General features: G+C 58.0%; 1 protein-coding gene across 1 annotated transcript in view; it reads left to right on the top strand.

Moving 5' to 3' along the window:
* ZBTB16 (zinc finger and BTB domain containing 16) overlaps positions 1-25,233 on the top strand; it is a 58,807-nt gene that overhangs the window by 2,166 nt on the left and 31,408 nt on the right. Inside the window, exon 2 of the mRNA XM_062594563.1 lies at positions 24,103-24,200. Coding sequence (XP_062450547.1) covers positions 24,103-24,200 — 98 coding nt within the window. The remainder of the gene's footprint in view (positions 1-24,102; positions 24,201-25,233) is intronic.

Here is a 25,233-nt window from a genome sequence, read left to right as displayed (position 1 = left end):
CGGGGGAGCGCGTGCGTTCGGTGTGCACGCTTACTTGCGCGCACGCACGTGGGTGTTTGGGAGCCCAGAGCCTCGCGAGCCGTGCTCGGTAGCGTGGGAAACACGCGCGGAGAGCACAGCGCGGGATTTCCGCCAAGCTTCCCGGAGCGCCCGCTCCTTTCGGTGCCGCTCGCGTGGCAGCATGCTCAGTTGTCCGTTTTTTCCTGTTTACCACCGAGCTTGTGATTTTGGCTAATCGAGTGGATATTGAGCTGGTGGCTCTTTAATTTTTTTTTTTTTTAATGAAAGATTTCCTTTTGGGTTCAGAAAAGTTCAGAGTTAATCTAATGCTAGTATTGATCGTCGCTGCTAACCGCAGGCGCCAAGCTAGGGATCGGCAGCGCCTTTCCTTGGCACCCTTGCCCGGGGAAAGGCCGCCGTGGCTCCCGGAGAGAGCGGCCCGCCGCCCGGCGCGGAGCGGCTCCTCGCCGTGAGGTCGGGCACTACGGGGGAAAGCGCTATCGCTTTCGGCCGGCAGCGCGCTGGGGCAGCCGCCGGGCCGGACGAGCCCGGTCCCAGCGCGGCGTCGACGCCGCGGCACCTCGGGGCGTCCTGCTGCTGTCGCCTCCCGCCCGCAGCCTCTCCTCCGCCCGCCTTCGAGCGGATTAGCCGAGCGTTGCAACGCTAATGCCATTAGGCACGTTGGCACCGCTCAACGTGTCACAGCGAGAAACAGATGCAGCGTACCATTAAAGCAATAAACGTGATAAATCAGATCCCAAGTGCCCTGCGAGATGTTATTAGTGTTAATTTTGGTGGCCCGACGCAGTAGCTGCTTTTTACTTGTTCGTCGCGTTGCAGGCGCTGGGGGTTTGGGCTCGGCGGCGGGCGAGCCCCGAGGGGAGCGGGGAAGCGGCCCCGAGCGCGGCCCGTGATTGCTTCCAGAGGCGGGAGGAGGCTCGGCAGCTCTCGGCTCTCGCTGACGGGGCTTATTAGTGGCACCTGGCGTCGTAACCCGCTAATGGGAAGCAGGGCGCGGGGCCGGGGCGGGAAGCGCCGCCGAGCCGCGGCGCTCGCCCCGCTCCGGAAATGAGGGCTGCCGCCCGCTGACCCCGCGCGCCCCGGCCCCGCGCGCCCGCCGGGACCCCGCGCAGGATGCCGGGGATTTGGGGCTCGCTCTGGTTCTCGTCAGGGGCGAGGGGGGAATGCGCCGCCCTGGGCCGCAGCCTTGAACTTTTGATTTATTCACTGCGGGCCTTAACCGTTTCCATGCCCCCTGCGCTGCAGCCCCTCCGGGGCGGCTGCACCCGGCGGAGACCCCGCTCCCAGCAGGGCTCGGCGCGTCTCCTCCCAGTGCACCGGCAGATTGTGGCTTGGGGGGGGGGTTTTGCTTTTTTTTTTTTTTTTTCCCTCCAAGCCCCTTTTCCCAGCAGTTATTTTTGCAGCTTCCCTGCTGGCAGGCCGCCCTGCGCGGCGATACCCGTGGCGGAGCAAGTTCCCCCCGTAGGGCTGGGCGGCCGGCGGCGCGGGAGCGGGCCCGGGGCCCAGGGGTGCAGCGGGCACCCCGCGTGCCCTGCACCGCGGCGCTCCGTGGGCACCGTCCTCGAAACTGGCCCTTTTCCCATGGGTCCGTGCCAGCAAATCCCTTGATTTGGGTACTTTGGGGCTGGAAGCTCAGTGTTGAAAACCTGATTGCAAAGGCTGGGGACGAGGGGAAATGCTTTTTTTTTTTTTCCTTCCCCCCTCCCCCTGAAACATACTTTTAATTTCGCGTACAACCCAGTAAGCTTTACAGAGCCTGCCCAGCTCTTGTTCTAACTTGTAAAGTGGTATAGGTTAAACTGGTATCTATTGATCGCGCAGAAAAATCCTCAGTGAGATTGCAGCATCTCGTGGGTGATGCTATCAAATCTATTTTTTTCCCCTTCCTGCCCTCAGCGTGGAAACAGTGCAGAATGGCACCATGAGTTTATGACAAGGTATCGGCGCAGCCGCGTTCGCTGTGGTGCGGCATCGGCCGCGTAGCCGCACTGGTGTGTGCACATCTGCTTTCTTTGTGTATAGTAAAATGATCTGCTTTTTCCTTTTTGTTCATAATTAGCAAGAATTTTGTTTTATTACTGCTTTTTCCTTTTTTCTTCTTCTCCCTCCTTGACAGCTTCAAGAGAGACTTTAAATGAGTAATTACTAAATATTTCCCGGCAGCCAAACACGGGGCCGTGGCATCTCCTGTTGCAGAAGTGAAAAATATTTCTGGTTGCAGTTAATTTTAGTGGCAGGCAGATCATGTTAACTGGATGTAATTGCTTCCAGATATGGCAGAGGGTTTTGTGTGTTAGGATGAAGGGTCTGGTAAGTGCTCACTTCCTGTGTAAATTAGCCTATTCCATTCATTCCTCGGAGCTGGGCAGTCCTGGGTTGTGTCACTCCGCTTGCCGGTTTCCCCCGGCTGCCGTTAGGCACCTAAGTGCTTTATGGTGCCTTTAATGCCTGCCGCGGCAGCGGGCGCGCGAGCCGCGGGCTCCGGCCCCGGAGCCGTGCTGGGGGCGCCGAGTCCGTGCCGAGGGGGCCGGGCCGCCGGAGCTGCAGCGAGCGCTCGCTCGGCGGGTGCTTGGGCTTCTCCAGGTCGCGCACGGGAAGAAGGCGCGCGGCAGAGAGGCGAGGGCCCCGGAGCAGCCCCGCCGCGAGGGGCGGCGTGCCGGTTTCGGCTTGCGTGCTCCGGTGAGGTATCGCCAGTCCTGTTGCTCCTCTCCCTGGAAACTTGCTTTTTTTTCTCCAGCAGGAGCAACTGGAAAATTGCCATGCGGCAGATTTCCGCTGAAATAAAGCACATGGCGTCTACGAGAAACTAGGGCAGAGGAGAGGTGCGTAGTACGTGCGAAAGGAAGGGCTGTGCATCGCGTTGAGCGAGCAAAACCAGCGAGGGCGGGCAGAGCCCTCGTACGGAAAGGTTAGGCACCGTGCAGCCGGGCTCTGGGGCGCGAGCTCTTTCCGCTCGTTAGCGATGTCTGTTTTTGCTCTTGGGTCGGACCCTGGCCGCAAGGGACGGTTGTGGGGCGCTTGGGCGCGTCACCTATTTCTTCGCCGCGGTAACCTCCGTCTGCCTTAAGGCGGTCCGGAGACACTCCTTGCTGTTCGTGAACGCTGCATGCTACCGGAAAGGTTTGATAACTCCGGCAGCAGCCTGTGCTTCGCGCGCCAGGTATATTTACAAGAGCAATAAACGCTGTTTGATCACTAGTTTTCTCAAGCACAGATCTTCTTTCCTCCTCCCTAGAAGAGCATCCACCTGCTCCGTCGTTTCCCGTGACCGCCTCTCTCGTTGCCCCCTTTCTGGGGAAGGGAGCGTTGCTGGGCGAGTCTGGGAGCGAGGCTGCAGGACCGCGGCCGCTTGCTCGAGCCGCTCGGCCCAGCCTGTGCGTTTTGGATGGAGTCCAGCACAGTCTATATCATTTTCGCTGTAGTGTTCTTAACTGATTTTAAGTAGATTATGGCTGGATACGTGTCCCACTGTGCTAGTTTAGTTTCCCATTGACCTCCTTAATCTTGCTGCCGTTTTATTGGCACGCTGTTTAATAAACAAGCCTGCAATTTGCAGTTTAGGAAACATTTTTCTATTTAAACAGAAGCGGCGCGATGTGCGTTCAGCCCAACTAGAGCTACCCGCGCTGCGCGCGCGGCTCGCCTGCCGCGGGCCGTCGGCGCTGGGACGCGGCGCGAGCGCGGCTCGGCCGGCTCCGGAGCAGAGCCGCGCGCAGGTTCGCCCCCCTGCCCGACGCCGGTCCAGAGGCGACTTTCCCGTCGTCGCGGAGGCACAGCCGGCCCTGCAGAGGCTGAAAATCGTCCCTGTTGCGCTGGGGGGGACTGGCTCTTAACTTCACGCGGTTTCCGTAGCGGTTTCCCTAAAGGTGGCACGTAGCTCATACACAAAATTGCAAATGTTGACTGTCGCCCAGTTTGCCTGCGTTTGGATTTACGTCCTCCTCGGCGTGTGGGTCGCGGAGGCCGTGCTCGGCTGGCGGGGCGGCGCTGCCGTGGGGAGTGCTCCCGTGTCCCTGCCGGGCTGCCGGGCGCTCGGCTCCGGGCTTTGCCCTGGCTCTCCTTCCACCGTTCCTTTCTGCAGGCATTATTTATAGTAAATCATATTAGAAAGGGGTGCTAAAGAGGAAGTGTGATTCATTCTGCTTGAAACCATGGGTGACATAAATAAAAGCGGAATGCTTACTATGTGTTTTTTATTTTGGTATTTAAGGACAGGTTGCACTAATTTGGGAGCATACAAACTAAACCTGTGAATGCTACGAGCCTCAGGAATTAGGTTTACCCACGGCACAGGTTATATGTTAAAAGAAAGTAATAAATAAATAAAATAAATAAATAATCCAACAAAAGCCCCCTCTGTCATCTTGGAAGTGCGCGCACGTGGAAATGTCGGGCTCTGGGGAGCAGCCTTCGGTTTCCAGGTTTCACGACGCATACTTGCCTTTTCGTTCGCCTGGGCTGCGGCTGCTCGCTGCTTTGTTGGGACTTACTCTAGCATGGAAGCAGGGGAGAAAATACGACCTTGGGAGCCGTGGAGCCCTCCGAGCGCGGGGCGCAGAGGAAGCCGCCGAGCTTCAGGCTCACGTCCCCGTGGAGAGTGAACGCTTCTTGCAACGCCAGTTGTGGAAGTGGGGAATACGAATGCAAATATGTGTTTTGGAATTACCTCCTTGGGTTTTTTTTGCACTCTCTTTTTTTTTTTTTAATAGCATCGCGGTGCTTATCTGCATCGCGCGCCTTAGAAGAGCCTTGGCCGTGCCAGCCGCCCTCGCTCGCTGCGTAACCGCAGCCCCGGTGCTCTCGGCGCCGGGGCTGCCGCGCGCTCGGCGCCCGCTCGCGGTGTCGGGCGCAGGTATTCCCGCCGGCAGCGCGCGCGAGCCGCCCCGCGTGGGAGGCGCCAGGCGCTGTGCGGCGGCGCTGTCTGTTTGCCCGTCCCGCGGCAGCGGCCCGCTCGCGGCAAACCACAGCGGTGGAGGCTGGCCCTGTGCTGCTCCCAGGGCCCCTGCGCAGGAGCGCGCCAGAAACGGCCTTCTGCAGGAAAATTTCAGCTTAGAGCAAAGATTTCCCCATGCAAAAAGTGCAAACGACTTGTTGCCTTCGTCCGCCCGCGGCGCAGCCCGTGTCCGGCGCGTCCCGTCCCAGGGCTCGGCTCGGCGCCGGCGCCTCTGGCAGCTCCGGCTTGCGGCGGGGTGCCCGGGTTTAAGGATGCAGAGGCAGTCGCGGATATTGATTTTTGGCTTATCTGACCCTTAGCTAGAGGCTGCTCTTCTCTCAGTGTCTAACCAGACGTAACTTAAAGCACCGGAGAAACGTATATCAAGCTTTGCCTTGCCTTAATTAGGGCTGGTAGATGCATTATTTAGAGGGGCGAGAGCCGCGGGGCCCCCGCCGCAGCGGGGCGGCAGGCGTGCCGGCGCGTGCACCGCGGCTCCGGGGCCGGCGTCGTCCCCCGGGTTTGGTGCCGAGCGGCCGCGGGGCCGACGCGCCGCGGCCCCTGCGCTCGCGCCCTTGCCGGCGCGGGCCGAGGCTGCCGGGTGCGGGGGGCCGCCTTCCTCCCCTCTCGGCGGTCGCGCGCCTGGTGCGCGGCGCTACCTGCGGATGCGGCCGAGGGGAAGCGATAGGCCGCCGACCTGAAGCGAGCGATGGAAACTTCCCTGCTGCTGAAACGACGGCAGCCCGCGTTGCGTTCGTGGGTCGAACGTGCCCCGCCGCTGGTGCCGCCTGGCTGACGCGTCCCCGGTGCCGAGGCTACGCGTGGCTTTCGCCTCGCCGCCGCTTTGCACGTGCTCTGGATGCTTTCCCCCCTGTTCCCGGAGAGGGCTGCCCCAGCAGCGGCGGGGGGAGCCGGCTGCGGCGGGTCCGTGTTGCGGCTGGCATTTCCTCGCCGTGACATAAGTCCGCCCTTGGAGCGGGCTCTCGGCGTCGCGGTGCAGCTACGCTAGCAAACCCGCTGCGCTGCGCGGGCTCCCCCCGCCCCGAAGCACGTATTCGGTCGGGGAAGTGGCTTTTGGTGGAGCCCCGGCAGGATGGGCTGCGAGGAGAGGCCGCCCGCCGGGCGCCGTGGCGTGCCCGGCCCCGCGCCCGGCCCCGCGCGGAAGCTGCTAGCCGCAGCCCCCCTTCGAAACGCTGCGCTCGCCCGCGCGGTTTGGCAGAAGCAGAGCCACCCCGAGCGCGGGGCTTTTTTTTTTCTTTTTCCTTTTCCTTTTCAGCGTGGTAGGGGACTGTTTATTTTCAGCAGAGCGTGTGTCCGCCTGCTAATTGCCTTCAGTTTTGAAGGTTCGCCCTCCTGGCCCCACTCCCGCCGGCCTGCCCGCGCCGGCGCTCTCGGAGCTCGGCTGCGGTGCTTGCCCGGCGTCCCCGGGATGCGCCGCGCTCCCGCGCGACGGTTCCCGCGGGCCGGCTCCGTCTCGGCGGGGCGGGCGCGGGGTCCGGGCACGGCGGGCGGGTCAAGCCGGCCGCTGTTATTTACAGTAGTGCCTTTCACGGGGCGAGTGAAACAGGATCCCCCCTGAAAGGGTACTGTGTTTGCTCAGTCAGGCCTTCCCGGCCGCCGAGCGCGCGCACAGAGCCGGGGGCATTGCGGCGGGTGAAGGGGCTCATTGTAACCCGCGGCCCGGCTCGGCGGAGGACGGGGGCGGCGGCGTGAGGCCTCCGAAGGGTTTCGTGTTTGTTTAGACATCTCCTCTCCTCCCTTTAAGCTAATTTATGGTGCGGGGCCGGGCGCGCATTGTGCGCGGGGCTTTTTCTTCCTCGCGCGCCTCGGCGTAATGCCTGCGGCGCGCTCCGGCCGCTGGGCTTTTCTGCGGTAAGGTTTTCCACTGCGAGTAACTAATGAGCCAGTTCTGTTCCCGTTTCTTTTTTTTAAATAAGTTTATTTTCCCTTCAGCGCGGGACAAGAAAAACGTCGTTTCCGAATGGCGCAGCGCTCGGAAGCCGCTGCAGGCTGCGCTCGCCGGTGTGCCAGACGCGTGCGGATCACCACACTTCTGGTCGCCTAGGCTGGAGCGGCTGAAGCACGGGGGCGTGGTGATAGGAGACGTTTGCATCCCCGATTTTGACAAAAAAGACGATTTTTAAAGCGGCCTGACCTGCTGCTGCCGCGGCTCGGGGTTTCTGATCCTGCTGCAAGGGTTTTGGCGGAGCTCGTGGTGCAGGTCTGCGGCAGCCGGCGGAGGGAGGGCGGCTGGGAAGGGCCGTGCCGGTGCCCCCGGGGCGGGGGGCGCCCATGTCCCCGGTGCCGGCGTTTCCCGGCGGAGCGTCCTGCGGGGGAGCTCGCCTCCAGCGCGGCTTTTTCCCGGCGCCGGCTCGACGTTGCGTCGCCGCGTTAACGCGCTCGCGGCGCGCTCCCAGCTCGGCCCTCCCGCCGGCGAGGCGCCGGGCGCGGGCGCTCCGGAGGGCGCGGGGCCGTGCCAGGGCGTCGGAAGGGTGCCGAGAGTAATTTCCACGTAACAAATTATTGCTCTGGTGAGAGCAGATTTGAAATCTATTTAAGTTTTCAATGTCCCATACCTTTTAAATGTTTGGAGTGTGTTCTCGCTGATAGGTTACCTTTTCTTTCCCTGGAGGCTATAATTAGTGTCCTTTTACCTAGAATTGGCTTAGAATTGGATTTGAAGGAGATAAGAATCAAATTACCAGTATTTATCTTGTAAATTCCAAAAGATCTACTCAGAGACACGGTACAAAAAGGATTTTTTAAAAGTTTACGCTGCGAGAACGCCAGCTCCAACAGGGTACGGCCGCAGGGTTCGCCCCCGTTTGGGTTTTGCAGAGTACCCCGACGGAGCGTGCCGCTGCGCGGTGTCCCGGCGTGCCGGCGCGCGCCACCTCTCCCCGCAGCGCGGCCTTTCGACACGGGGGTTTCTGCACGGCTCCCCGCTCTGTGCGAACGCGTTAGGTCTTGCACGAAACCCCGCGGCCCGGCGTCTTCCCCGTCGCCTCCGGCTCTGCGGCGGGCGGCCTCGGGGCGCGTGGAGGTGGTTTCGGGGGCTCTGCTGTGACGGAGACCGAGCATCTGGATTTAAATGCAGGAGCCGGAGAATGCGGGCAGCTGAGGCTGTATTTTCATAGCGTAAAGAGTTGCAGAAGAAGATTAATAGGATCTGCGTAAACAGTTTATTGCGGCAGAGAGGGGGTTTTTAATAGTTTGAAAATACTAACGACTGCTAGAAGCAACAAATGGAGTCTCTCCCCTCGTGTCTGCCGCCGACTCAGTGCAGCGAGCCATCCATATGCATGCAACCTTCCCGTCAATTCTACAGTAAATATTTCAGCCATCCTCAGCCGTGTTCTCCCTTCTTGCAGTAAATTACATATTAAAGTAGCCTGGTAACTGAGCACTGGTTGCTGCGCGATAAGGTCCGGGGAATCAATATGTTTGCCATGTGCCTGCTTGTTTATGACACCCGCCTGCAGCCGGGCGAGCGGAGCGGCGCTGCGGCTGCTGCGGGCGCGCTGCAGAGGCTCGCCGCCGGCGAGGAGGGAGCCCGAGCCCGCGGGGGCTGCGAGCCGCCGGCGTCCCGGCGCGCTCCCCGGCGCGCTCCCGCCTCCCCCTGCGCCGCCCTTCGCCGTGCTCCGCGGCGGGCGCGCGGCCTCGGCGCTTCTGCAGAGCTGCTCGCCTCCTACGAGATGAAGTCGGAGATAATAGCAATTCTAAACAGATTACGGTGGGTCTAATCAATAGTGAACTTTACCTCCTTCCTCAAACCGAAGGTCGGGGTTTTATGGCAGTAAGATAACCACTCTTGAACCGTGTGACAATCATTTTTCCGTAGGGGAAAATGGAGGCTCTAGGTAGCATTGCAGTGAGCAATGACTGAAATTGCAGGAAAAAAAGTATTCTGCCACCTCTCTTTTTTTGCTGTGTTTTACTTTGCAGAGCAAGCAGTGCTCCTCTATCGATGGAGTCAGGTTCTTTAGCAAATTTGTTGTCGTAATAGGGATCAAAAATCCTGAAAAGCAGAATTCCTGGCTGCCAGCCGTTCCTTACTGCGCTCCCCTTTGCATTTAACATCTGGCAAAAAGCAGAAGTTGGAAACGTCATCTCGCTCTTCTCCCTCAAAGTTTGCTCTCTAGCCTGAGCAGAGAGTGATTCAGCCACCGCTGCGGTGCTTTGCAGCAGGCCCTTGCTTATGAAAACACGGTTCCCTCCTTATAATAGGTTGGAAAATGAATCTTTTTCCTGCCTTTCCAGCCCTTCCTTTTCTTTCAGAAGTTGGAGCTGCGCCAGTGTTTATGAAGATAAAGCATTCGAGTATAATAGCAGACTTAAATATTGGCAAACAATTTCTGTGCCGGGAAACTTCTTGCCTATCGTTTATTATGGGGAAATTATACGTGATATATGGCTCTTCCACCGCCCCCCCCCCAATTTGTCCAAGAAAAGAAACTGCAAATTCACTTTCAAAGAGTCGTAAATGTAGCCACGATGAATCCACCTCGTTACTGCGGGTGGTTAAAAGATCCGTGTGAGACTGTCTGCGTGTGTTGCATGGCACGTTAGGCTCCCGAGCTGTAAAATAATATATGCAAAGCTGCGCCGAAAGGGTTTTGAGGCTGTAAAATCAGCAGGATCAAAGGTGTAGTGTTTCCGGGAGGGAGAGGGCCGCTCCGGCCGCGGCGGGCACCGACGTCCCTGCGGGGCCGCGAGCGCGGGAACCGCGGGGCGCGTGCCTCGGGTGTCCCGCCACCCGAGGGGGTGAGACGTCTCTTTCTTCCCCCCTTTTCCCCCAAAGTTAGTTTCCTTTGGCCTTCGCCCCCAGCACGTGTGCGTGTTGAGCACCTGCGAGCCTCCGTGCCGGGGCTTTGCGCGGGGTCCCGGGAGCCCCCGCCGGCGTTTAGCTCCCGTTTCCTATAGCCGCTCCACGGCCTCTTCCTCCCTTTCCGTGTTTGTTTGCAAAACGCTGCCCAAGCGAGGGTTTTTGTTATGCTAAATCTCATAGGTAAGCTTAGAAGGAAGACAAATACTGCTCAAACTGTCACCCAGGGTGCCATAAACACCGCGTTTGGACAGTGGCACCATTGAGGCGCTCGCGCGCGCCAGAAGCTAATACAAAGGGAGCGAGGTAGCACACGACTCTGAAAAGGCAGTTTCTCCTCGTTTAGCTTTTAATTGCTTTCTTCCACTTTTTATGTATAAAAGATTGTCCATTTAATTAACTCAAGAATGCAATTTCAAAAACACTAATGCTTTACACATGACGGCTTTTAAAATAAAAGCAGCGTTCCGATATCGCGCGGTGCTTTTCTCGTGCCCGCGTTAACCTTGGGCGGTGGAAGCTTCTCCCGGGCGGGACGATCCCCCTGCAGCCCCTGGAGGAGGAAGGTCCCGGGCGTTTCATCCTCACTCGCCCCGTTGATGCTTGGCGCCGGGGCCGAGCTCACCCGTGCGAGCGGCCGGAGAGTCCCTCTGAGTCCTCGCCATTCTCCGAGCGTCGCGTGGAATCTCCCCCAGCCGCGCTGGAGACTTTGGGGACTTTTTTTCTTTCCCCACTTTTTGCTTCCCTGGTCGCTCAGGTTTCTCTTTCTGCTCCCTGGGTTTCTCTCCAAGGAGCCGAGCTGGCTGCCTGCCCCCATCCCGAGGATCCCCCGGGATCGCGCTGGAGACGCTTGCTCGTAAGGAAAGCCAGTCCATCGCACGGCTGAATCTGAGCTCTTGGGGTCTCCCCGGCTATCGAGGGGGGCACGGGCACGAGCGAGAACGCCCCTCTTCTCTGCTTGGCGCGACCACGCGCTCCCCCAGACTGCAGCAGAATGCTCCCGCGGGCACTTTGGGGCAAGTTGCTGGTTGTGCTTTTAGAAAGCTGTGTATGCGCGCGCGCACACTTCTTTCTTCTTTCTTTTTTTCCCATTTTCTTCCTTTTTTTGTAGCCTAGAAGCCTCTCTTTGTGGCAGAAGGCTGGGAGGGTTTGAATACCGCATACAAGCGTAGGAGGCTGACTGAGACCATACGGCTTTATCATTCATTAATTCCCGTGCTCATTCATCCTTCTATTTAAACTTCTGTGTAAAGACGGTGGCTACAGATGGTCTTTTGGTGCACACTCCAGCTCCAAGGCCTCGCCCCGACAAAGGGGTTCAGAGGGAGCAGCAGAGTGTACAAAATATTTCCAGCCATTAGAAACCGAGTTCTTATTCAGCGGCAGCTCCGCTTTGAGAGTGCATTTGTACGAAAGCATCATAACTTAGCAGACGTGACGTTCCCGAAAGTCGGGCCGCGGCGACAGGCGAGCGTTAGCCGTGCTCTTGTTGCTCGCGGCTGCGCTTCGGGAGCCTCCGGAGCGGCGCTGCTTTAGCTGCGAACCCGCCCTTACCTCGCGCGAGGCGTAAGGCCGAGCCCGGCGCTTCGGCCGCGGGTACCCGCTCGTGCCCGCGGAGGCTGCGGGGCGCCGGGGCCGAGCCGCGCTGGAAGGAGCGCGGAGCGGGTTGCGCGGGGCCAGCGGAGTCGGTGCCGGGGCGATCGGGCACCGGCTGCGCTGGCAGCCCGGCGCGCTGCTTCCGCCCGCGTCGGGGTTTTCCCAGCGCCGGGCCGGGCGCCACGAAATGCCTTCCTGGCGCTGGCGGGGGGAGGTTAAAAGCAGATGAGACCATGTATGCAAAGACTTCAAGTGCCGTCGATGCCTTCTGAGGAAAAGTTGCGGCTAAAACTTTTCTGTAGGAAAAACTGGATTCTGCGATCTCCTTTTTGCGCATGCTGTGCTTAAATATTAACACCAATTGAGCAAATTGCCTTTTAACTGCCTTTATTTGCTTTCATTAACAGTATAATTTAAAAGCTCCAGCATTTGCATGGAACCTGTTGTGCATGTTGGGGGGGGTGAAACTATTCATGAATTAATTAATCATGAGAACTTCTTTTAAGATGGTCACAAAACGCAAGGGCAGCTCAGAAATGATTGGGGGGGTTGGTTAAGTATGCCGCGCGCTTTTGGCTGAAATCTTTTGGGGGAGCGGAGCGTGCCTTTAGGGTTTTGTGCCTGTAATAACTCGGCTAACTCATGACGTATTTATTTGTTTTCGAACTAAATACGTTTTAAGCCGAGTAAAACTAATTATAGCGCTGTTTGCAGAGAGCCGAGGGCAGCGCTCACGGTGTCAATGCACCAGGGTTAACGTTAGTGCCAAGCTGCATAAGGGAGGAGGCTCCTCTATATAAATAGCAAAGGAAAAAGTATTTTTTCTTTCCTCTGCCCTTTCTCCTTGTCCCCGTCGCTGCAGCCCCGGGTGAGCGGCCCTGGCGCGAGCCGCCGACCGCAGCGTTCTTCCAGCGAGTAGCATTTAAGTGCATTGTTCCTTCCCCAGATTACGCTAAGTATGTTAAAAGTTTCCAGAGTGATTTCACTGAATCACTTGCTTCCTTCGGTACAGATGTTTTTGTGGTTTTGGAACTGAAGCCAAGTCAAACAGCATGAATGAGATACAGAGACCACCATGTGCCACGCAATATAGAAAACTCCTCTGGGAGTCGGTTTATACAAGCTATTTTGACACCTCCTGATTTGATAGTCTTTCCCGAAAAGTATGTTTTACTTAGGAAAGTTTCGCTATCAGATGGACTTTAACCAAGGCCGAGCTTTTCCATTCATTCCAGCTGTCAGTCTCTTAGAGCAACAATGCTCCTTTCTCTCCCGCTCCACATGCACATCTTAAAGTTTTTTTTCTTAGCGGTAGTAAAAATATTTTCAGAAATCATGCTTATGAAATGCTGATAATAAGCATTTTGTTTCTCCGCCTTGGGAATTTGTTTGGAACAGGGGGAGGTTTGCGGCCAGGAACGGCCGCGGTGGAAGCTCGTTGGTTCCTGCGGCGGGCTTCCTCCCTGATTTCACGAGCCGAGCGAGCTGCGCTTCTGCGCTCCGCGGAGCTTTCGCCAGCCGTTCCGACCTGCGAGCGCGGAGAGCAGCGTCGCGGCTCCGATGTCTCCGCGTGCACGCGGGGTTTTCGTAGTGCTTCTGCTCCTGAAGGCGTCGGAATACGTTTGTAGCTTATGTCCTTTGCAGGGGGGAACAGCTGATACCTCCTTTACCAGACAAAATAAAATGAAAGCATCGATCCCCCTTCCCTCCCCTCGCGCATCTTTTAGCGCACCAAGTGCTGTGGGATTTCCTCGCGCGAGACGGGCTGCTCCTTGCGTCCGGGCACCAGCTGTGTCGCGCGAAGGGTGATCTCCACCACGTCCTCTCCCTCTTGCCTTTCTTTTAAGCGTGGTGCGAAGTAACAGGAAAGACAAAGCTCATTCTTTCCGGAGCAAAAACAAACCGCAGTTGAGAGAGGTCTTTTGGGGGAATCCTTACAGATCGCGGTATCTTAGGTCTGTCTGAGGGGATCTGTCTTTTCGGGACTGTCTCAGGAAAGGCTGTATAACAGCCAAGTATTAAGGTTTCATTAATCAAAGACACTTCCACTGCCCCTCTACAGAAACATAGCTGCTTTGGCTGTCCTTTGCTGACAGCTTGCTAATTCATCTTCTCGGGGAAGCAGGGCGAGGGAAACCTGCTGCTATCTCCTTGCCTTACAAAAACTTCAGCAACTGCCCGTTCTCAGTGCCCTGTGGCTGAGCGTAGGTGCTTGCTCTAGGGGGTTGAGCTCCGGTGCTCGGCATGCTCTTGCACAAAGCAAAGTGTTATGCCTCGGCCCTGGCACCAGCCGAAAACCCAAACACCTCTAAATAAATAGGTGCGTGCTTTGGTGTATTTGCAGAAGCAATTTTCCCTGGCCCCTAGCCTTTATCCCAAGGCTGAGAGGGTGGAAAATGGGCCTCTACGTTAGCACATGTGTGAGTATGCACTGTAACGCAGCAGTTTGGCTGAGGAGCCTCTGGTGCCGCAGAGGATGCCGGTATCTGCTCGGTGCTCTTCAGCTTCTCGTGCTGCAGGAGCTGGCCACGGTCGGCCCTGAGCCTTTGCTGCCCAGGTGGGCAGACCCTTGCACGCTTTCCAAAGTCACCAGCAGAGCAGCGAAGGGAAAGGTTTTGTGAGGACTCTGCAGGAACCAGCCCGCCCTGTGCGAAGGGTAAATGCTTGTGCGGCGTTGGGACCGCGTCGCGCGCCTGGCGCCGGCGGGCTGGGCTGCGCAGGCAGCGGCACCCCGGCGTTTGCTGAAGTGTTTGCTGACACGCTCAAGCGGGGAAGGGTTTTGTTCTTGCTTTCGGTTCCCCTCTTGCTAGCTGTTCCCTTTTCTCCCCTAGCAAGAGCTGCTCTTGGCTGCTTAATGAAGTACTCTTGTTTCCACGTGGGACGTAGCGAGAAGCAGCGGGACTGCGCAGTGTCATTCAGATTGAGTTATTTAGCGTCCTGCTGCTCTTCCCGCCGCTCAGGCTTGTCTTATTTTAGAGCGGGCGGTGCAGCCAAGGGGCTCTCGCCGGCCTCAGCCCGGTCAAGGCAACGCGCGGAGAGCCTGCGTCGCGTTGGTCCTCGCGTGCAGCTTCGCTGCCGTCCTGTTTGCGGAGGAAACGGCCCCGCTGCTTTTGGCGCGGCAGGGTGCAGACGGGCCCTGCTGCTCGGGAGAGGGGCTCGGGGAGCGCGGGGGTCTCCCGAGCCCTCCCCAGGAGCGGCGGTGCGGAGGAGCAGCCCGTCGATGCTTCGCTCGCGGGGCGCCGCGTGCCGGCAGCCGCTCGCCCTGCCCTTGCCTCCCTCCCCGCCCGGCTCGTCCTCGTTGCAGAGGGGTTTGCTGGGGGGGACGAGGGTCGTTGGTTTCGTCCTTAAGTACCCTTTTCCCAATGCTCTCTACGAGCCTCTCCGGCGCCCTCCCCGTTCGGGGAAAGCAGAGGGTTCTGCCCGCGGGGACCGTGCGGGCTGCTGGGGGCCGGGGGGCTGCTGTCCCGCTGCCGTCCGGGGAGCTGCGCGCCTGGACGGAGGCCCCGCTGCGCTTCTAGAGGGCCGAAGGTTGTTTGGAAGCAACTGGAAGTAGCATATTTAATTCTGACAGCAAAAACAATATTGCGGATTCCCTGATAATAAGGAAGTGTTTTCATCAAAGTGCTTTATTCATATATGTGCTGACATCTGGAGAGCAGAGATAGATATTTTCCTTAAGACTGTATTTGCAACCCATGAGCTCTTCCCTTGCTGTTAATTAATCCTTTGTAGTTTGGTGACTGATGAAATCGTGACTCTATGAAATTTTAATCCTCGCGTGGTATAGACACAACTGACATTATCAGAGGACCCCAGGTGTGTTCCTGAAATTAGTTTGTTGAATCTATTGCATATTTGATTACCTTATAAAAATCCTCAGGGTCCGGGCCGCGCGCTTGCTTCTCGTTTCTGCGGGCGTGCAGCTGCTGCTCGCGGTCCGAGCCTGCCCGCTGCGCGGCGGGAGCAGGTTTGGGCCGGGGCGGCCGCGGGCTGTTGCGCCGGGAGCCCCGTGGGCTCCTCGCCGGGAGCACGGGGACTAACCGGCTCTGCGGGGACTCGGGGCACCCGGACGCCCGCTCGCGCGTGCCGTGCCGTGCCGTGCCGAAGCGAGCGCGCCTCGCGCCCGCGGCGCTGCACGAAGCGCCCCTTGCATTGCCTCTTTGCCCCGCTTCCCATCCTCGCCGCCTTCCCGTCGCTCGCGGCTAAAGCTCGGGAAAGGACGGGCCCAGCACTGCACAATTTGGGGAACATGTTAATGCTCCAATGGGATACGTGCTGCTAAGGAAACCAGATGATGACTATATTTTTAAACTTGGACTCCATGAACCGCTTATTATTTCTGAATTAGGAATCAAAACATGTGAATAATCGCTCCATTGCTGCAGCAGATGTATTCTGCTTTAAGGTCACTTTGCTTTTTTGTTTAAATTTCATATTTTTAAAAATAAGTTCCTCTAGTTCTCTCTTTGGCACCTCTGACATCCATGTCATGTTTGCTCAACTTACTAGTCAAAACAAGTGTTATGCCAAGCGCAGCCCTGCAGGGTCAATGTAACCCATGAAAGCAAGCACTATTCTTTTATTTTTCAATACATCAGTGTCACCAGATGCCCAAAGAGTATGGATGATGATTTTGGACTGCTGAATTAGTGCTGGTTATTCTAAGCAGGGCTGTCTGCACCAGCAGCCGTTAACCCGTTGGTGCTTGCGCTTCGCGCTGCTGATAAAGTGCGTTAATGCTCCAGCATCGCTGAAATCCCCGTTTCCGCAGCCCGGGGGTTTCACTGGAGCAAATCTTGGCGAGTTGCAACACGTGTCGGTTAACTCCTTGGAGCCCGCCGTGGAGCAGCGGCGCTCCGCGGAAAGCTGCCGCAGCCGAGGCACTTTGGCCGCTCTGCACGACGTGCAGCGGGGACCGCGGTATTGGGTTTTCAAGGTGGATATTACAAAGAGCCAGGCACATCTGACACTAGCGTGGAAAAGTACTGAGAGCTAAAATGGGGTTGGTCTCTGGTTTCAAACTCCTTTACCAAGGTGGTTTTTTTTTTTTTTTTTTGAATTTGGGAATTTTTGTGTCACTCCCAAGTAACTGATATTCACAGGGATAAGATGGAGACGTAATTAATGCTTCCTGGAAGAACAGGAGCACAGATGCTTTGACCGGTTGTTGTAGCTTGTGGAACCTCTAGTAAGGCCCATGTCACGCAGTGGTTGCATCCAGAATACCCTTGGGAGATTTTTCACAAGACCGCGCCGGCGGGCTTGCTGGGGTCTTGCACCGACGCCGGACCCCAGGCTCCGAGGTGCCTTTGCGCTGCTCCGCTCCAGCTGCAGCGGGCAGGAGGCGGGTTCTGCCCTTGGCTTTGCCGCTGGCCTCTGCGGCACCGTAGGTGAATCCAGGGACCTTGCTCCCCCCGTCGTTTCTTCCTTCTTTTGCGGGTTTTATCAGCGTTTGGGCGGGTAGGCGCTCAAGAGCAGGAGCTGTCCCGTAAGGCAGGTGCGCGGCGGTCAGCGCGGTGCTGTGTTTTATTAATGGCTCATCCGGGAGGAGCCCCCGCGTGTCCCGCGTGCCTGGTTTCGGCTGGGAGAGACGAGAGGGCTCCTGGGCTGAGGTGCGGAAGGGAAGAGCTGCTGCGCAGCGGCCGCGGGAGCGCCGGCGCTGCCGGACGGGCGCTGCGTGCGCGCGGAGCCGGTGCGGCGGAGGCTCGCTTCCGCCCCGGGAGAGCCGCCAGCATGGGCAGAGCTTCCCCTGCCCCCACCCCAAAAACCTGCAAAGCGCTAAAAATTCTCATTTTGAGGCAAGTGAGCAATAAGGAGCATTGAGCAAAGCGAGGTGATAGGAATCCAGGGCACTGGAATAAATGAATAAATAAATAAAGCTCTCCAGCCCTATTTGCTCCTGCCATGACAGTTGATAGGCCTAAAACCATGCGCTTTTGCAAGGAGGGAGCTTTCGAGCATCTGGGTGGAAGATGTTGCCTGCATGTGCTATCCTTGGACGTGCCATAACTTTGAACGGCAGCGTGCCTTTTACAGGGTTTATTAGCACTGTTTTACGTGCAGGATCTAGGAGGAGATTTAGCATCCTTCTCTCAACTCTTTTCTTAAAAAAAAGAAAAAGAAGAAGAGGAAGAAGAAAAGAATAAAAGAAGCTGGGCTGCTCCCAGCCAGGGTCACTGCACGTAGTAAACAGCCGTGTTGGAGGGGGGAAATATCCCTGTCTGAGATGCAGCTCTAACACGCTTATCTGAGGTGCGTGCGCTCGCTTCCTGCTTACCGGCAGCTGTACACGGCGCTTTGCTCCCGCCCTGGCGTGCCGGTGTGCAGCGCTCGCCGGCGAGGCGCTCCCCCCGGCTCCCCGCGCGGCCTCGGGAGCGCTCCCGGCCTCCCGGCGCCCGTAAGCGAGCTGGGCGAGCCGCCGCGCGGGCGCGCTTCCCCGTGCAGCGCTCGCTGCGTCCCCCGGCTCCTTCCTCATCTCAGCTCCCAATTTCATTCACTTCTCTATTTGCAGCTGGTACATAATGTGTTTTTTGCAGGCGGTTTTCTATCCAGTGACCTTGGCTTTCCACAAGATGTGCACTGTAAATGAAATGTGGCATCGCCGCATGTATCTTGATAAAATATATCAGTGGATGAATTGATTTTCATATTGATTTACTGAGGCGAGAGAGGTGAGGGTGAAAATCAAGTGCCTCTTAACGCTGCGCGGGGAAGATGGCTCGGCACCGGCGCTCGCCGGGGAGGTCGGACGCGTCCGCGGAGCCGGCGAAAAGCCTGCTCGCGGCCCGCCAAGCGGGGGAAGCCCGTGCTCGGGCGCCCCGAACTCGGGCCGGTTAAACGAGGCAGGTTGCAGGGTCTGGGTGGCTGCGGCGGGGCTGCGCGTGCATGCGTGCATCCGCGTGCGTGCGCCCATGCCTGCGCACGGGGTGCTCACGGTGGAGGCAAACCGAGGCAATGCTTCCCTGTGCAGGAAGGAGTCCCTGTGTCCCTCCAGCGTGGGCTGTATTTAGTGTCGGGTGAGAAAAACAAGGAAACAGGAGAAAGCCAGAGCCTGTCCTCTGCAGCAGCAGGGAGCGCGGCGGCACGACTCGCCTGCTGCAGCGCTTCCAAGAGAGCTGCAGCGTGCCGTGCCGTGCCGTGCCGTGCCGTGCGGGACGGTACCCGGGCAGGGAAACGGCAGCACGCAGCCGGCACCTTGCGCTGCCCTGCTGCTCCGGGTCTCGTGAGCAAATACGTGCTCTCCGATAGGCACGCGGCCGCCGATCTGAACTGACGGGTGATTTGTTTTATTAGGATAAGTGAGCTTAACCTACGCAGATATTGTTTATACTCTGGCTCTCAGCAAGCAGCGTAAAGGAATGTGGAGCCTTTTCCGCCTGAACCTGCTCGAGTCGGTGATTCTTCCTTTTTTGCTTTCGCAAACTGTTTAACCCGATTTCATTTAAAATGCTAAGCCACACCGATCCTGTTTCGTCCACTTATGTTTTATGTCTGCGCGTTGTATGTGCTGAGAAGGGTACGTATGTGCCTACAGTTCTATATCTGATGGCACAACATATTTATAGCCTGATATAAATAAAATCAGAAGGCTCCTATAAAACTCTGTTATTACTGCAGTACAAAGTTAGAAATGCTTGAGGTTTCTGCTACTTGGCTCTCACGTACTGCAATGAATATTTTATAGGAAAGGAAATACTTAGAGTCTGAATCTTTTTATAGTGCTGCTACTTACAAGGGTGGTAACCTTCCAGATCACACACAAAATGGTAATACTGCCCCTGCTTCTTCCAGCCTCGGGACCGAAGCTCCCAGTGCAATGCTTACCCTCGCCGTGCCCTCGCCGCTTGGTCTCCTGCAGCCGAGGTCCAAAGACGTTTTCCTGTGCTGTTGGGCTGTGCCTAAATGCCGGCGTGCAAAGGCTCGGCGCCCCGTCCGGCCTCGTGGCCAAAGCCGTGTCCCCCGAGCGCCCGTGGCGCCTCTGACGGGTCTCTGTGACCCCCGCAAAACAATGATTTTGCTCACTTGGCTGTATTTAGGTGGGAAAACATGCAGAAGTACACATAAGTATAAATGATGCTATGCAGCGCTGCTTGAGGTGTGGTGCGAGGATCGGTAACGGGCGCGCAGCCGAGGCGTGGGGAGCGGCGGGTAGGAGTGCTGTGCGGTCGCTTTCTGTTCTTTCGCAGTCAGTGCAGGGCTCTTGCTGTTGCGCTACTGTTGTACCTGGCTTTACTCGGTCAGGCCCCAGGGACCGGGCTGGTCGATCTCCCCGTCGCGCTCTAAGCGGCGGGTGGCTTGAGCTTGCCCCAGCGCGGCGCGCGGGCTTTGACGCTGGCTGTGGGAGACCTGGCGGAGAGAGGACATTGAGGCGTGCCCGGTAGCTGGAGAAGCATTTGGGAATTTAGTTCTCTTGCTAATTTCTGAGTTTCCTCTGCGTTTTGCGCTTCCGTTGTAGCCCCTTGGTACGTCCGCTCCTACTGCAAAAGCAAGGAAACGTGCCGAGGTGGGACTCCTCTTTTAGTGTTTGCTCCTGAGAAAGGTCAGGGAAGGTTTGATGCTCTTTTGGTTTCTTGCACGTGCTCTTGGGCTGGAGCGAAGGCTCGGTGGCAGCTGCGCCGTGGGGTTTTACGGGGCTTCGCTTTTATTGCTCGAGTTAAGTACTGCAACAGGTATTTAGCAAAAGTCTGCAGTGCTAAAGCCTTTCCCTGCCAAGAAGGGGTTTTTGCCTTCCTTTCCTTTCCTTTGTTTTTTTTTTGCCTTTCCCCAGTAGCTGTGCGTCCTGCCAAGTCTGCGCACAAGCCTTGAAATGACAAAGTACCCTTGAGTTAATTGCACAACGGATCGCCTAGAGTTAAAAGTTCTGATTTATATGACTATAGCTCTAACTGCTCAATAACACAGGCCTGTAATCTACTTTCATTTCAAACAGAACTGTGATTTATGGGGCAGCATGCCGCTTTAGCTCAGAAATGAGGTGTTCAACATATGCTCTGTTGACATAAATTTGGAATTTATCGCTCTTGTCAAAACTGCCTGTTGGACAAAGGTGCGTATTAAGGCAATAAATGGCTCGGAATAGTTTTCTGTCAAATTTCCTAACCATTGTATTCGGTCTATTTGAGGGGAAAAATATATACTTAAAAGCGGTCAAACGTCCCGAGCGCGCGCGGCGGGCTGCGAGCGGCGGGGAGGGCGCGTTGCCGCCTTCCGCTCGATCGGGGCTTGGGAAGCGACCGCGGCGGTGCCCGCGGAGGGAGGCCGGGCCCGAGGGCGCAGGAAAACACCTTGGGTTTCTTTCTTTTTTGGTTGTTGCTGGGTTTTCCCCTCTTCCGGAGTGCTTTCGGTGCCAGGAGCGCTGTGTGGTTCAGCTTGCTCGCAGGGACTTTTCGGGGTGAGCGGAACACTTGGGTTTAATTTAGCATCCGGCCGGAATAATAAGGCATCACTTGTGCTTTTATACTTGAATTTGGAGAATATCGCCGAGAAGCGATGTATTTTCAGGTACTTAAACACCACCCCCCATCCCCCCCACACACTTTGTAGGGGCACAACTTCAGCAAAACTGCAGAAACACGTATTGATCTTTTCCCTCAGATCTTAACAGCCCGGGCAGCTGTAATACCTTGCTTACATCTGCCAGGTTTTGTGCCGTTTTGCAACATCTCCTTAATCCAGTGAGCATAAATAGAATGTTTCAATCATATTTTGCTACCAGGAAGGCAGCAGATAAAGCGCTTTAAGACCTTGCTGAAAGAGACCGCCTAAGATTGCCAGCGATAAGATCGTCCTACAAGCAGGCACCGAATGAGGAACTTTTGTTCCTGGTGGAAATTTGTCGATGGAGATACTGAAAATGAATTACTCGGTGAGAAGCGGAGCATTTAGAAACAACAGGCGGGTTCTGTGCGTGCCGCGAGCATCAGCGCCCGGCGGGGCGCCGGCGAGGTCGGCGCGCGCTTCCGTTGCTCCGGACGCCCGGTCCGTCCCCGGCGCGGCGGTGGTGGCGGCGGCGGAGGAAGGCTCGTCTGCGAGGGCCGCGGCTCCCGTCAGACGCTACCGCCTGCCGTGTAGCTACGCGGCCGGGGATCAACTAGGGCGCTTGAGCAGATAGCGTGAATTTGACCCGCGCTTGCTCGGCCTGGCGCGCTGCTGTCTCCGGTGAAGCCGCAGCGAGCTGGTGCTCGCTGTCGCGGGGCCGTGCGACGCAGAGAAACCTGGCTTTCTGCTCTTGCCTTTCGCTTTTCCTCCAGCTCTGAGCTCTGCCGCACCTGGAGGAGACGCTTTGCACAGCGCTGTCGCCCTCCGGAAAACGAGCAGGAAATGTTTTTGCTGGCTGGCAACCGAAACGCGTTTGGGGTTTTTCCTCCTGTTTGCTTTGAAGATAAGCAGGTCCGTGGCGGCGTTCAACGGAAAGCGCGCCGCCGCCGGGGCGCGGGTCTGCGGGAGCCCGGCCGTCGGGGCCGCCGGGACGCGCCGGGCGCGGACCTGCGCGCCGGCCAGGAAGCGCGCGCCGTCCGGGCGAGCACCCGGAGGAGGAGAATCAGCGGGAAAGCACGGCCGTTGTCCCCGAGATGAAACGCTTGCGTGCAGGCCGCGTAATTACAGACGAAACTCTGGTCTGTGGTGTCAAGTGCTTGTTATTCTCCAAACTGCATTGGACAGAGGCGTTCTAAGCCCAAGTAATACATTCCTTAAGACTTGCTTTAAAAAAGTGCAAGTTTTACTTGAACTAATTGGCTGATTACGTTTAAATTCACTGAATGCATGCCGCCCTCGGGGGCGAGCTTTGCGCTGTGGCTTCGGCGAGGGAGATGCTCTGCTCCTGCCCGCGGGAGGTTTAACCCCCGCTCCAAGTACAGAGCCCAGCGCGGCCTCAGCTGAGGGACGGGGACGGGCACATCCGTAATTACAAATGCAAAGTTAGAGGACTGTCACTTATTTAGCTGACTTCTTGGCAGTAGGAGCCTGTCAGGAGGCTTGTGTTTTATTTATTTTTGCAAGGCAGATAAATCCTTTGGATTCTAAACCTTCTTTGCCTGAATTCGTGCATGACTCTTAATCCTCTGCTATGACACAGTGAATTCGGGACAAGCTCCACTAATGATTATATTATACAGCAAAGTCGAGAGTTGAAGGAAGCTTGCTCCGTTGCTTTCCGTCTCCCTCCTCTTTGCCCCTTCCCGAGCGCTTGCCGAGCGGCTCCTTCCGCGGGCGAGGCGGCGCGCGGGTCGAGCGCCTTGCCCCTTGCGGCACGCGGCACCTGGGACGGAGGCGCCTCTTTGCAGCGTGCGTCCCGCTGCTGCGCTGCCCGACGGAAGCTGCGGGCTGCGGCGGTCTTCCGTGGTGCAAGCCTGGGAAACCCTTTGGCTAGAGCATTTAGCCACGTGGTTGCCGTAATCTGCCGGTGAGCAGCCGGATCAGCAACATTGTCCTAGTTCGATGTAAGCGTCGCCAAGAGAGGTGCTTTGGGTACGCGATTCCTTTTGGTCGCCTGAACACGCTGCGCACCTGCAGCGTTGACGGGTGTTTGCGTGCGATCGCTTCGCATTGAGAAGCGCCGGGGAATTTCACTCCCTGCGCGAAGGAGAGGACGGAGCCCTTGCAGGCAGGTCCGGGCGCAGGCCCTGCCGCGCCGGCGTGAGCTCCTCTGGTCGGCGGGGCGGGAGGGCCGGCGCGGCCGAGGGGCACCGCTGCGCGGGCGCCGCAGCTGCGTGCCGTGCCGGGGGACAGCGGCGCTCGCGCCCGCTGCGGCGCTTCCCGCGGCTCAGCTCGGCTCGGCTCGGCTCGGCTCGGCTCGGCTCGCCCGCGGCGCCGCCGCGGATTGCTGCTCCCCGCTCACAGCCACGCTCCTCGCCCCAGCGGCTCGTCTTTGGCCGCCGCGCAATAAAAATACGCTCGCCTTGCTGCGGAGCGATGATGGAGGGTGGACTCGACCAGAGGTCGGCCTGTAGATATTTGCCGTATTACTCCTCAAACACATGCAAATAGTTCTCTGTTTACAGCATCTGATTTTGAAGCGCTGCATATGCTTCGGCTGTCACAGCCCTTCCCTGCCGCCAGGATGGGAAGATCCTATTACATGAGGTGTGTCTCCAAAGCTAGAGCTAGCAGGCTTGGCTGGGAGCATGTGTTGTTTGGGTACTTATTTTCTGAAATGCCTGTGTCGATCGCAAAGCTGCGTTGCTTTGTGAAAACAGTCTGTCGATCAGCAGCTGATGTTCGGAAGTCGCCGGCGCGCTCGCGCTCGGCGGGGCGTCCCGCGGGGCCGGAGCGGCGGGGAGCCCGGGCGCCGTGCCCCCGCGCCGGCTGGCAGGGGCGAGCGGCGGCGGGCGCCGTGCTGGGGCAGAGCGCTCGGGTGTTAGGGGCAGCGCTTGCAACGCGGTTGGGTTTGTGTGCTCGTTAGCTGTAGCCTGGCACGGGCGACGCTTCTGCCCGGGTCGGTGCAAGCGCTGCCTGTGAAACGCTCCTGCGTGCGCTAGAGAGCTCGTTTGCTGCGGGTTGGGTGCTGCCCGAAGCAGGGGCCTAAGCGTCGTCCCAGGGACGAGAGCAAACCGAGGGGCGAGAAGGGGCTTGGCGCGGGCCGCGGCGAGGGTGAGCGCGGTTCCCCCCGGCTCCCTCGCCGGAGTCCCGTGCCGCTCGAGACCGCGGCCCAGCCGCCTCGGGCGGGACGCGGGATCCGATTAAAAGCGCGTTTGAGCAACCTCTTGAAAACTCTGTTTCCCCGCAGGAAGCTGCACAGCGGCATGAAGACGTACGGATGCGAGTTGTGCGGGAAGCGCTTTCTGGACAGCCTGCGACTGCGCATGCACTTACTGGCTCACTCAGGTAGGTGGGGGCGAGCGCGGCCGCTTCGCCCGCCCGAGCGCGGCCCCGCGCCTCCCCGGGGGCGACGCGTGCGGGGGGGCTCGAGCCTCTTCAGAACAGCCCGCTGCAAACGCAAGCCCCTCTTCCGGTGCCAGTAATTTGCCTTTTTTTCTTTTCCTTTTTTTTTTTAAAGAGTTTGTTTTCAGTTCTTTAATTGGGGAAATATTTTCTGGCCTAAGCAGCTTGGAATAACAAACTCCAGGTACCACGTGGCTGCTTGTTGCTCAGTCGTGCGTCCCCGCGCCCGCCGCGGAGAGGGCTCGAGCAGCATGCCTGTTCCCTTCTCCGCGGCTCCCGCGCGTGCCGCTCGGCACCCCTGGGTCCCCGTGCTGTGTTCTGCGCATCCAAACACCCCTTGCGGTGCCATTAGCACAACTGTTGCAGAATATGGTATTCTCTACCTAATGAATCTAACCATCAGCCTCAGATTATGCAGGCCCTTTAATTAAATAGATATAGAAAGGCTGGAGTGCTAAGCCAGCGAGCAGGCTCTGCGTTCCGCAAGTTAATGTACTCCGAGGCTGCTCTTGGGCGTGCAGCCCCACGCACGGCAGGGCTTTTTATTTGAGAAGAGCCCGGGGCAGCGCTGCGGCTCGGGGCGCGAGCAGCGCCGGCGGCGCCTGCCCGCGCGCGGGGTCTGCTGGCGGCGCCGCGCCGGGGGCTCGCGCCCCGGGGCCCTCCCGCCCCGTCCCCCCGGGCGCTGGCTCGCGCGGCTCGCGTGTGTTATGGCAGGTTTGGCTCGGGGCCAGAGCTGGCGGGCGGCCAGCTTTGCGGGTACAGTATGTACAGTGAACGCTGAGCCAAGTTTGTCATCGCACAAGATGAATTTATTTTCTAATCTGCAAGGGTGGGGTGAGAGGCAGAGAGAGCTGTTCTAGCCCTTGAAAACAGGCACACGAGATTCCAGCGCTGTTATTTATTAAAGCCTGAGACCTTTGCACCCTTCCTTTCCTCCCTGCCCAGCGCGGGATGAAACGAGGTTGCGCCGGGCCGC

This window comes from Rhea pennata, chromosome 24 (genome assembly GCF_028389875.1).
Source record: "Rhea pennata isolate bPtePen1 chromosome 24, bPtePen1.pri, whole genome shotgun sequence".
Taxonomy (NCBI): domain Eukaryota; kingdom Metazoa; phylum Chordata; class Aves; order Rheiformes; family Rheidae; genus Rhea; species Rhea pennata.
The sequence above is the reverse complement of the archived record's forward strand: the minus strand, read 5'-3'. Positions and strand labels throughout refer to the sequence as shown.